General features: G+C 45.2%; 1 protein-coding gene across 2 annotated transcripts in view; it reads left to right on the top strand.

The window, feature by feature from the left end:
• TRAPPC8 (trafficking protein particle complex subunit 8) overlaps window positions 1-12,994 on the top strand; it is a 1,257,619-nt gene that overhangs the window by 196,244 nt on the left and 1,048,381 nt on the right. For both annotated transcript variants that reach the window (XM_085605699.1, XM_085605700.1), the window contains one exon: window positions 11,160-11,334. In XM_085605699.1, the coding sequence (XP_085461825.1) occupies window positions 11,160-11,334 (175 nt within the window). The remainder of the gene's footprint in view (window positions 1-11,159; window positions 11,335-12,994) is intronic.

Below are 12,994 nucleotides of genomic sequence, written 5' to 3' on the forward strand. Positions count from 1 at the left end.
GGCCTCAGCCGTAAATACAATTTCACCCTGTCTCTAGGCTGGTACAAGCTAAATTATACAGACGGTGTTCAGAGAGGACCACGTGATTCTGAGGCACGACTGGTCATAATCCAAGATGGCCGTAGTGTGGCTTTTTGGCCCTTTCCATCATACAAGACACGGAGAACGAATGGGCCATCTTATAAAGCAGTTCTCGATGTATGTGGAATAGAGATACAGCCCAAGATACGTTATGCTAACTTTACATACTGACTTGAATCCCACAGAACGGCCCTTTTTTGAGCATAATGTAGCTATCCATTGAACTACTCTTCAAAAATACCCTCGTCTATCTGCATTATGTCATGTATCTCTTTCTCCACTAGTTGAGCGTGTACCTTAGCAGGGTTTGCTTTAGGAGTAGGTAAAGCAAGACGAACTTGGGTGGCACAGTAGGAGCAACAGGCGGGCCCACATTGAATGCAAACACAACAAGTGAAAAGGAAACCCCCTATTCCTAGGAGGACCATGAATATTTTCCAACCCCAGGTGGTAAGGAGATCCCAGAACCACCCCGAAATAGACCAGGTACCTGTCTCCGTATGAATCTCAGATGCTAATCGATGCAACTTCTGAATAGCCAGATGAACCGAAGGGGCGGAGTCAGGTATATATACACAGCAGGAGCTGCCGATAACTCTACACGCTCCTCCGCGATCAGCTAGGATAACATCTAAAACAAGGCGGTTTTGGAGTGTCACAAGTCTGGTCGCTTGAAGCTCAACTGTGATATTAGTCAATATCCCAGCGGTGGTATTCACCACTCCCTCTACTACCCTGGACAATCTTCTAATTTCTTTACTGGTCAAAATGGGTCCCCACATAGGCAGGACTCCTTTTATGATATCGACAAAATGTTGGGCAGGGGTATCGGTCTGATCGGTAGCATCTCTATCAGTGTTTCCTAAGTCTAAACTTCGTCGGTTCAGCGAGTGGGATCTATGATAGTCAGAAGGTGCTATATAAACAGGAGGGTATAGGAAGGATAAGTAACATTTTCCTGACCAGCCTCTGGGAAGCCAGGTGTAAGCGTTTTCTCCGCACACAAAATATACATTCGGAGGAGTAAGTATAGGTGGGCTGCTAAAGGTTTGTAATCTATAGGTATAGTTACATTTACTATAACCAACAAATAGATGGCCAGTACCATGTATGCAAAAGGAGGACGAGCTATTCAATACGGGGACCGGAAGGATTCTTTCATTCGACACATTTCGTTCCTGGAAATATCTGAAATACTCAGTAAAATTGAAGGACACAAAATCTGATACTTCATCCCTTAACCAGGTGTCATTTTCATGTTCCGTATACACATTCATACAAGCGGTAGGATCCAGGGTACCGTCTGTACCTTCGGCATTTGGAGTGAATCCCTGGTGTCTTTCTATATAGGCCAGAATCAAATCATAATCCTTCTCTGAAAATTGGTGCCCATCAACAGCATAATGTTCATACATCATTGACTATAATCTAAACCAGGCTTCACAACTGCCTAAATATGACAATGGCATTGAAATGAACAGATCGTGTTTGTGCATTACTGAGGGAAGAAGGCCACATACCCAGCAATTTGTGGCATTCGTTGAACTATGGGTCTGATGTAACATTTCAATAAAAGCATTATTCACATAGGTCTGACGATGCCTCTCTTTATGTGGGACAAAAGTCTGAAAACGGTGCTCCTCGGGAGCGGGGGTGGTAGCTATCAGGGTGTGCACAGGATGGCGGAATTCTAGATAGATGAACATTCCTAAGCATAACATTAATGAAACCACTATTATGACAATAAAAACAATTTTAACACGCAAACTCCAAGTAGAAAACATTGGCAAATGCGAATACAGAGGGCGGTGTACTATGGGACGTTCCTCTTCAGGGACAAAACGAGCAAAAGGGTACATTCTCACTAAAAGTCCAGGTATAATCTCGGGAAAGGGGAGTCTATAAGCAGTCCAACCTACCGGAGGGTGCTTCTTTCCTGTGTCCGTTATAGAGCCTCACAGGCAGACTCCTATTGTTCCATGTAACACAAAAAGGAAAAGAAAAGAGCACAAAAACTTCTCGCGTCGGAGTTGCACTTGACACAACTCTTGCTGAAAGGAAACTCTACCTGGGCCCCCCACTAGCTGATCAATGTCTCTATCTTCTTTCTGAACAGAGCATTATCAAAAAGTTCCAAGCTCTCAACGAGTTCAGTCCAGTGTTTTTACCTTTCCCAGGGTTTTACTCAGACCTTCGTTCTTATTCTCTAGGCTGAGTCTGGGATCCTTGCTTTCTGTCGGGGCCGCAGGTTGTAACGGACATGACCCGGTATTTCGGGATTAATGAACAGAACAGGCACAGTGGGGTCAGATAAAGGATTGGGTGTGTGACTTTCCTTTGTCACGTATTGCATTCCCAGGTGTCAGATTATCTGTTGCAGATGTCGCTGAACTCACGACACCCTACACTCGCCCATCCGTTTCTCCTTGGGCCTCTGGGGAAGGTGACTTTTCGGTAGACTTATCACTTCCGTGCCTTAACGCTTCGCCCTGGTCCTGCTGTTAATCTGGCAAGGGAAGTGGAACCCTTTTCAGGTGCGATACGTGGATCCAGTGCCGCTTCCCTTCAACTTTTAAGGCCGCCCTTGTAGCCAGAAGCACTTGAAAGGGCTTGGACCAGCGTGGGTCTAGACTCGATTTCCGTTGGTAGTTCCGAACCAGGACCCACTGTCCAGGCTCCAGACTGTGTCCAGGACCCTCCGGCAGAGGCTGCAGTACTGCTGATATCTGTTGATGAATGGAACGAAGATCTTTAGTTAGTGCATAAAGGTAATCCGCCAACATAGGATACTCAATATCTCTAAAGGATTTTGGTTGCTGCACACCCCATACGTTAGCGGGCCTACCAAATATCACCTCATACGGTGATATCCCACTCCGGGAGTGGGGAGTAGTTCTTACAGACAGTAAAGCCAGGGGTAAGAGATCAGGCCATTTTAATCCCGTTGTATCCTGTAGCTTTGCTAATTTCAATTTTAAGATGCCATTATATTTTTCCACCAGCCCTGCTGATTGGGGGTGACGGGCGGCATGGAACTTCTGCTGTATTGGCAGGCCCTTGCAAACATGTTCAACAAGGTCTGCATTAAAATGTTTCCCATTGTCACTCCAGTTCACCCGTGGTAACCCATAGCTGGGAAAAATCTCTTTTACTAGGGCCTTTGCGGTGGCTAGGGCAGTATTTTCCTTGGTGGGGTACGCCTCCACCCACTTGCTGAACGTACAGACCACTACCAAGACGTATTTGAGATTGTTAACCCGCTCAAACTGAATAAAATCCATTTGTAATACCTCGAAAGGTAGGGTGGGGGGCGCGAAGCTACCAGTCAGAACAGGGATACTACCTCCTGGATTATGCTGTAGACAAATCATGCAATTCTGGACTAGTTGCTTTGCAGTCCTATGGATGTTGGTATTATACCACACAGGATCTAGTATTGCGCAAATACCTTGAATCCCCACGTGTCCTGGACCGTGTGCCATGGACACGACCGCATTCACAAATGCATTCGGCAGCAGCCATCTACATCTTTCTGATAGATCAATCCAACATCCATTGTCATCTAGATTCCCTATCTGTTCTTGCCAGTACCTTAGTTCTTCAGGGGTTGCTTCTAATTGCAATTCTCTCACACGGTCTATAGTGTTATTGAATATCTCTGTTTCTATCATCCCTTTATGCAAACTCGTTACAAACATGAAGGTGGTATTGGATTGGGCAGTTTCTTTAGCGATTCTGTCCGCAAAGGAATTTCCTTTACCTACATCATCGACTACTGCTTTATGAGTACTATATTTAACAACGGCTATGGCTTGGGGCAAGGTCAGGGCGGCTAACAACCTCAAAACCAACTGACCATTCTTTATTTTCTGACCATGGGATGTAAGGAAACCTCTCTCTGCCCACAATCTCCCAAAGCTATGTGCTACGCCAAAAGCATACTGGCTATCGGTGTAGACATTTATCCTTAACCCCTCACCCAATTCACAAGCCCTTAGTAGTGCAACTAACTCGGCGGCCTGGGCCGATCGATAAGGTACCTTGGCCGTCTCAACTACTGTTTGCAATGTGGTGATCGCATAAGCAGCGGTCTTAGTGCCGTTGGGTAACCTAAAACATGAGCCCTCGACATACAATTCCCCTTCAGGGTCAGATAAAGGAATGTCTTTCAAATCTATCCGCCCCTTTGTTTCTTCTTCTGTCCGAAAGATGCAATCATGTATATCTTGACTGTGGTCTTCCAGAGGGCGAGGTAGTAACGTAGCAGGATTCAGGCTGACACATCTTTTGATAGTGATATGTGGTGCAAACAGGGTCAATTCGTACCCTGTAAGACGCGCACTAGTTAAGTGCTGGGTCTGCGTCCCTGTTCAATAATACGTCCACAGCGTGGGGCACCATCACTGTCAGGTCCATATTCAGGATGAGCCCTTCCGATTGTCGGATCGCCATAGCAACCGCAGCCGTGGCTCTCAGACAACTGGGAAGTGCCCTGGCGACATTATCCAATTCCGCCGAAAAGTACGCACAAGGTCTTTGCTTACCACCAAATCCTTGTGTTAACACTGAAAGCGAGCAACCGTCCACCTCATGCACGTAGAGTACAAAAGGCTTCCAGTAATCAGGGGTGCCAAGCACGGGAGCAGAGCAAAGAGCAGATTTCAAAGAAACAAAAGCATTCTGACATTCAGCTGTCCAAGGTAAAGGCTCATACACATCTTTAGTCGTTAGATGCAAGAAAGGTTTAGTCAATAGGGAATAGTTAGGGATCCATTGGCGACAGTAAGAAGTTATGCCAAGCAAAGCGCGGACATCACGTTGCGTGCAAGGAACAGGCATGTTAGATATAGTTATGATACGATCAGGAGTCAGTCGTCGTCCCTCCTGCGACAAAGAGATGACCGAGATAGGTCACCTCCGGTCGACAATATTGAAATTTAGACAACGAGACTTTGTTACCGTGGTCTGCCAAGTGCTGTAACAACGCAGTCGTCGCTGCTCGGCAACCCTGCTCGGTATCAGAGGCCACGAGGAGATCGTCCACGTACTGCACCAGAATGTTACCGGGTGGCAAAGTTAATGTATCCAGTAATGTTTTGAGCGCTTGGCTGTAAATACTCGGGCTTTCTGTATAGCCCTGTGGGGCGCGACAAAATCTGAAGCTGTGGCCTCCTAATGAGAAGCCGAAAAGATAGCGGCTATCTGATGAATGGGAATACTAAAGAAAGCATTTTTCAAATCAATGACAGAGAAAAATCTAGCCGTCGGGACTCATCGTCAAAATAGTAGTGATGTCAGGCACCACGGGATATTGGGGTACTACAATCTTGTTTATTTCACGCAGGTCAATCACAAAACGATAGGTGTCCGCATAATCAGGGCTTTGATCTATCGGGGCTCGTTTAAGAATAGGAAGAATAGGGCTGTTGCACGTATTAGAAGCAGTCTCTTCCACTACACCGGTGCAGATCAAATCATGAACGATGGACAGTAATGCCTGCTCCCCTGCGGGAGCAATCTTATACTGCGGGACTCTGGGTAACCTGGCATTTTGTTTCAAGGTGATCGAAATGGGTGGTATGCTCAACAAACCTACGTCAGTATCTCCAGTAGCCCAAAGACTCTGGGGAATCTTTGCAAGCTCAGGGGGCAGAGTGTCCGTTTTGGAGAAACATTGTGCTGAAGGAGTGAAGGGTTTCTTAATAGTCAAATAAACACCGTCTGGAGAGCAATAGATGCGGGCATACAGCCTCTTCAGTATATCCATCCCCAAGAGATTCTCACCACACTGTGAAGTCAGAAGGAAGGGTGAATCAATTGAAATCGGCCCCAAAGTAAGAGAAAGAGGTTGGGAGATGGGGCTTACCACTGGAGTTCCAGAGAAACCTACAGACACATTATTCTGGCCAGACAGAGCAGCCCCAGGGACAAGGGCATGTGAAACAGAACTATTCATAGCCCCTGTGTCAACTAGAAACTTACCTGATGTATCCATTAAACGGGCATGTACATAAGGTCCGTTTTGATCTATTGGAATTGACACACGTCCCCCACTCTGTCCTTGGCTCTCCTATGCCTCAGAATTGCCTGCCGAGTCGTTGCTCACACATCCTTCATTGTAATATTGTTTCCCCTGACCATGGTCAAAATAATTCGGACTATTCCCACCTTGCCCGACACCTTCCTGTCTCATATGTCCACCTCGATGACCACCAGCACGGCCTCTCCCTTGGCCCCTCGGAACGCCGTTTTGCGCCTGCAACAACGGACACTGAGCTTGCCAGTGCCCCTCCTGCTTACAGAATGCACACTGATTTATTCCTAAATCTGTTCCTCCTACACCCTGCCCGGGCCCCGCCCCTCGCGGGGCGAAGTTCTGTGTTCCTCGACCCCTACCTCAGCCCCTTTCAACTTGCTGTAACAGGACCCGAGTCTTCAAATCCTTCGATCTCTTCAGTTTTTTCCTTACTCTAGTTCTCCCGATGCTCATAGTATTGAGCCATACTTAGGATAGTCGAAGGGGTAGATGTAGTCCAGGTACTCTCCGCAGCCTGAAGTCGGGCTGATATCTCTGGTAATAGGTTAGTTACAAACCTATTAACAAACAAGCGTATACCACCCTCCTTAGACAGATCTTGCCCGCTAAAATCAATGAAAACCCCTTCGAACCTCGTAAAGAAGTCGTACACATTCTCGTCCTTTTGTTTGCACGCAGTCAATTTGTCCCAATCTACTTTCCTGGGAGGGATTAGGGAATGCATGTAAGTGATTATTTTCTCCGGCAAAGTCAGTATTTCAGTTCTGGGCTTATCTCCTGGCTTACGATCCCTATCCCAGTCTCTCAATTGCTCCCAGGTTCCCCCAAACTCCGTCACGTGGTCCTGGTCATGCACCTGCCGCCATATGTCCACCGGCACTAATAGAGCAAAAAATAGCTCGATATCAGCCAGTGTAATCACCGCCGAGGAGGCGGCTTCCTGAGTTCCTTATAGTATACTGTAGGATTCTTTCTGGGGTCAGGCAACTAGGTTTTCAATGAAAGTACCTCACTACGTTTCCATGGGGTGTATACCCATTGTTCCTGAAAACGGGCGTCTGCTGTCGGGCGGGTAACCGTCCCATGTGCGTCTACTATCTCAGTTACTTCTGGGTGATAAATGGACTAGTTGCGTGTAGGCGCATTCTGTAACTGACCAGAGTTTTTACATTCCCATATACCGCTTCTGGACTTAGCTGAGACTTATGTGCCTGGGTGTGAATATCATACAGTATAGTCGGAGCTCTTTCCCCTTTATAAGCTTGCTCCCACAATGAGATGAGGCGGTCAGCCATATGGGCTAACGCGTGCTGCTGCATCACCGGTTTATAATCTTGCATGGTGCTCCATATGTCAGACAGGGTATAAATAGATTGCCGCATCCACTGGGATGCCTGTACTGCAATGGCCCCCTTTTCCTCTGTTCCTAGAGCTGATCGAGTGAACAGCTTCTTGCCATCTAATGAACCGGCCAGATGTACTGGAGTTGAAACAGCTGCAAAAGGAGTTGCACTTGCGGAAGAGGAGGTCAAGGCAGGGGGAGAATGCATGGCCCCTGGCGACAACTGGGGAGCTTCAGCTGTTGTGGCTGACAACAAATTGGGCAATAAGGCCATAATTTCCGAGACGGAGGAAGACAGCCGAGAGAGATCAGTGACAGGTGCGAGGGAGGGGGCTGAGGCGCCGATGCAACCGGAGTTGCTGTGGAGGCAACTAGAGCCGGCGTAGGGGCGACTGTCTCTGCCCCAGCCGATACAATAGCTGCTGATACCTCTGGATATAACCGTTGCGGGACATAAGGGGGCGGTGGCCGCATGTCCAGCAAGTCTTCTATTTCATCCTCTGCATTAGGTCGAGCCACATAACTTTTATCAACCTTCAATCTAAACTCCCGATTCATACAATCGATTCCTTTCTCTACCCTAGCTCTGTCATAGGCTACAGCTTTCTGAGTTATGGTCTGCCCAGCCTTAGCTCTCGCTAGCTTCTCCCCCCTCATCCGTCTTTGTTTGGCTTCTTTCTGCCAGGCGTTTAAGGCTTCAAACATAGATTGCCTACTGCGCCTAGAGAATAGTTGTTCCTGTAGAAAGGCAATTTTCTTTTCATCAAATGAACCAGTCTTTGGCCACTGCAACTCTTCATTACCTTTAGTATACTTATGCCACAAGGTGTTGAACAATATGGGGGCAATGCCATGCTTCACATACAGGAAATGGCTAGGGCTGCCCTCCGGAGGGGCAGGCTGACTCTCAGCCAAACGAGAGTCGCTAGTCCGGCAACAACAACCAAAACAATTCAATTTGCTGAAACACGACATGTTGGTTAGTAGACAGACACAAATAACATATAACAGACTTTATATCACAGATAACATTATTCTCTGCAGTTCAACCTATCCAAACTTGATGCATCCAAACAAACGTACCGAGCCCGTCGACTCCCGTTCGTGGAGAATTATTCAAAAGGATCAACAGAATCACAACAGGCAGTCTTCCAACAGACTGGCAAGAGGCTGTCAGACAGGGGTAACCACGAACTAGACTACGGACCATCCCACGACCTCCCTGGTTCACCACTGAGACTGTTCTGATGTAGTCCAAGCCGTACTTCAGGTATGCCTCATGGCTAACCAGTTACAGCCACAGGCTTTTCCGAGAGCAATTCGGCCGTGTATTACTCACAGATAATAACTAGGCATCTGATCAGTGTCTCAAAATCACAAAAGATCCGCGGAGTCTCTACAGTCAGTCCCTACTGTACCACCCTGCAAGACCTCCGTAATTCTCCTAGGGTACTCACGACCCCTCAAATCAAATGCAGTTAACTGTTCCAAATGCACCGCTTAACAGCGCGTGCTTCAAACCCATGCACCGCTCAACAGCGCATGCTTCAAACAAACAAAGTTACTCACCGGGTGCACGCAGGTACGAATGTTCGTTCTCCGCTGCCAACTTCCTACAACCAACGCGGTCAGTTCCTGGGTTAAGCCCGTAGGACCCCGGTGAAGGGCCACTAGCAGCAGAGGGTACCCCGATCGGGAGCACGGAGTGGACGTGAACTCCCCTCCTCCCACCCGGCCAAGACGCCCTCGATCCTCTCACCCGAATACGGGAAAGGAAAGACCCCATCACGGGGTCCCTTCGTGGTCGCCAACTGAAGTAATCTATAGTAATCCCAAGGGCCACACTTACCAGTGGCCCGCAATACTGAGTCAATAATAAGCAGTTGGCAACGTAGAAGGTTCAATCGTTTATTGGCCACAACAGAACTCTACATAGAGGAGCCTCATCGAACCTCACCCATCAGGTGCGCCGAGGAAGACTGCTTGTACCTTGACAGAGTTGCACTTATATACATAACAGATTCAGCATACAAAGCATTGTGAGTGGAAAAACACCAGTTAGCCCTAGAGCTCCTAGATGAGCTCATACCATCTGCACACATAAGGTTACTATCTTCTACAGAGAAGGTCGGCGGGGGGACTCCCTTTCGTCTCGGGCCCAGAGGAATTTCGCTTGATACTCCCTACTGCAGATGTGACCTTGGGCCTCAGCCGTAAATACAATTTCACCCTGTCTCTAGGCTGGTACAAGCTAAATCATACAGACTGTGTTCAGAGAGGACCACGTGATTCTGAGGCACGACTGGTCATAATCCAAGATGGCCGTAGTGTGGCTTTTTGGCCCTTTCCATCATACAAGACACGGAGAACGAATGGGCCATCTTATAAAGCAGTTCTCGATGTATGTGGAATAGAGATATAGCCCAAGATACGTTATGCTAACTTTACATACTGACTTGAATCCCACATACTATTTGATCACAATGATTCCTGGGCTCAAGCAGTATTAGCTACGAAATGAGCTCTTCTAAGATCAACAAGTGCCCTTATTAACTTTGCTACACAACTTGGAAGGAGACCACCAGTAGAGCTTATTAAAATCTATAAAGCAAAGTGTGTCTCTATCGTGGTATATGGAGCAGGGGTCTGGGGTTTTGCTGATCTGTTTTCGATTCAACGGGTCGAAAAATCCTTTCTTGGATACATTTTATCTGTACCAAATAGCACTTCGTCGTATATATGTCATGCTGAGTTGGGTCTTCCCTTCATCTCTGATTTAATAAAGCTAGAGCCTATACTCTTATGGCATAGGCTCTGGACCAAAGAAGAAACAAAGCTAAATAGAGATATTCTTTTAGACAGCTTGAAACTAGAAGGAGCCCTGAAGATTCCATGGGTAAGATACGGTAGAGACTTCTTTCAAGATGTAGGTCGTATTGAATATTTTACTAATCCTGGAACAACCCAGATGATAACGAGAAAAGAGTTTTTTTAAAAAGAGGGCATTTTGCTACTGGACACAATTAGAATGTCATCAAAGGTTGTTATTAAACCAACGGTTCGGCATAATCAGCCGATTTTAACAACTTTTATTATTCAACCCTACTTACCTTTTGTACCAGGTGTTTACGACAGGTTTTTATTGACCAGATTCAGGCTGGGAGTGTTCCGCAGACTTGTTGCCTTTCCGATCATGAACGACTGGGCTCAAGAACTTCAAAAGTGCCCCTGTGATAACATCTTAGTACAATCTACTATTCATGTGGTACTCTTTTGTAAATTTTATGTTGAACAAGAAAAGCGTGTTTATTATCGGTTTTAAAATTTCTAGGGCTTCGTCGATGTAGACCTGCACTCAATACATTACAACTCTTGGATAATGATGACAGGGTTTTTTGGATTGTTACTTTTTTAAACAAGTACCGAGTCAAAGGAAATGTATACATATTTAAATGTTCGTGTTTAGAAAGTGGGATTTGTGATATTTTTGTTATGTAAAAATTCTATAATGAACTGAGGACAATATATTCAGCCTGTTTGGTATTTTATGTAATGATTTATGTGTATGTTGTATTGTACTTTTAATGATTGACTAATATAGCAATTGAATAAAGCCGACTTTGAGTTGAGTCACACACCTCTTGTGAAGTTAATGATGTGTTTCATTTTACTATTGGTATTGCCCTTAATTTGCACCAGGCATGCTTGTCGTTTCTTCTAGTGATCCAGAACCCGTGGAGCAGTTTTTAAAGCTGTCGCAAGAACAACATAGAATTCAACACAGCAGTGATTATTCCTATCCAAAATGGTTTATACCAAACACGCTCAAATATTATGTATTGCTGCATGATGTTGGCTCGGGAGAAGAACAGAGGTAAGATTTTATTTGGCCATTGTAAATGTTTGACTTTTTTGTTATTTAGCCTTCCTTGTATTGTCAGTGTTCATGTTTGGTGACATGGTAGAATAAATGCCTCATAGTTTAAAAAATAATTTTCCAATTTAAATGATTGGGGGAGTTCTCTTGATATGGTCAGACAAGAGACTTTGTCAGTTGCAGGTTTTAGTTCTGTGTATATATCACACCCTATATAGACTAAATTTGGCAATTTCCTTGACTTGTATATTGGCAGAACTATGTTTATGTCATGAACGGTTGTGTCAGGATGTCACTATAACACACATAAATGTCATGATCATGACAACAAGGGGTTAAATGTGTCTGGCAGACATTTTATTAATTGTATTAAAATGTATATATTTGTTTGTTGGTGCAGTCTCACTTGGCTTAAAGGCATTGCAGTGCTTTACATGAACATTTGTTTGTTTGAGCGCAGGGAGATAAAGTGATTTGCTTAGAATCCTAGGATGTTGAGCCAAGGTTGGGACTACAACCTGATTTCCCAGTTCCAATGTCGGCAGCCGTTTCATTTAAGGCATACTACTCCCTTTCTTTTGCCTCTTTGCCGATTGGGGACATGCTTTTGCGGGTGTGGTGAGAAGTTGGTCAGTGCCCGATCCCGTCTGAGCACCGGCAAACTCCTGAATGAGGCGCCCCAGAGCTCACTTCCGAGCCACCCCAGGTTTCTTGGACTCAGATTCTTTGTATAATCAAACTTCAAAAGCTTGATATTTGAACAGCTGTCCAATTGAATAGCCTGTAACCCAGGTTTCAGGAAGGGCTTTAAGTTTTCTGTCTGGATTGGTGATAAGGAATTAGTACTCTTAAGCTACTATTCATATGATAGGCTGCTGTTGTGATTCTTTATATTGTAATATGTTCAGGTTTAAGTGTACATCCACCCCAGAGGGCTCATAGTTTTAAGCCGAGCCAAATCTTGCAGATGTTCTAATACACATCCATCTTGTGGAGATATTTTGAGTTGCAACTAGGTGTTTTCTCACAATATTTTCATTATATCATTTCTGTGGCTGTATCCTAGTTCAGTCATTCTTTTTACATATTCTGATAAGTATGCCTATACCCATTGCCTAAATTACAAAATATATATTTGGGATTCTGTTGAAAGAATTTTGATCGGTTGGAATAATCTTATAGGAATGAGGAAGATTTTGATTACACTGCTCCAGTAGTGCTTCTTTTTGATGTTTTACAGCATTCACATGGCTCTCATCTGAAAACTATTGCACTCTAGGTTTGATGTGTGTGACGTCATAAATGATACTCATATCTGATGACCCAAGTCAGCCCTGCGCCTGAGCTGATGAGTTGGCTACTGGAGGGGCTAAGGACTAGTTTTAAAAGCCACTTTTCCTAACTACACATGCCTGACAGCTCAATCTGTTTTCTGTTGGTTGGATAGATGGGGATATATATACATATGTGTATATATATATATATAAACACACACACACACACACTCTTCCCGAGAGTGTTTAGTGTTCCAAAATGTCTTCATACTGACTGAACTGGGGCCCACATTCTGCACACATCCACATAAAGAATAAAACGTGAGTAATGGAACAGCATTCAACAATATACATTTGAGACACCAACAAGTACATTAGTCAGA

Source organism: Triturus cristatus, chromosome 5_1 (genome assembly GCF_964204655.1).
Source record: "Triturus cristatus chromosome 5_1, aTriCri1.1, whole genome shotgun sequence".
Classification (NCBI taxonomy): domain Eukaryota; kingdom Metazoa; phylum Chordata; class Amphibia; order Caudata; family Salamandridae; genus Triturus; species Triturus cristatus.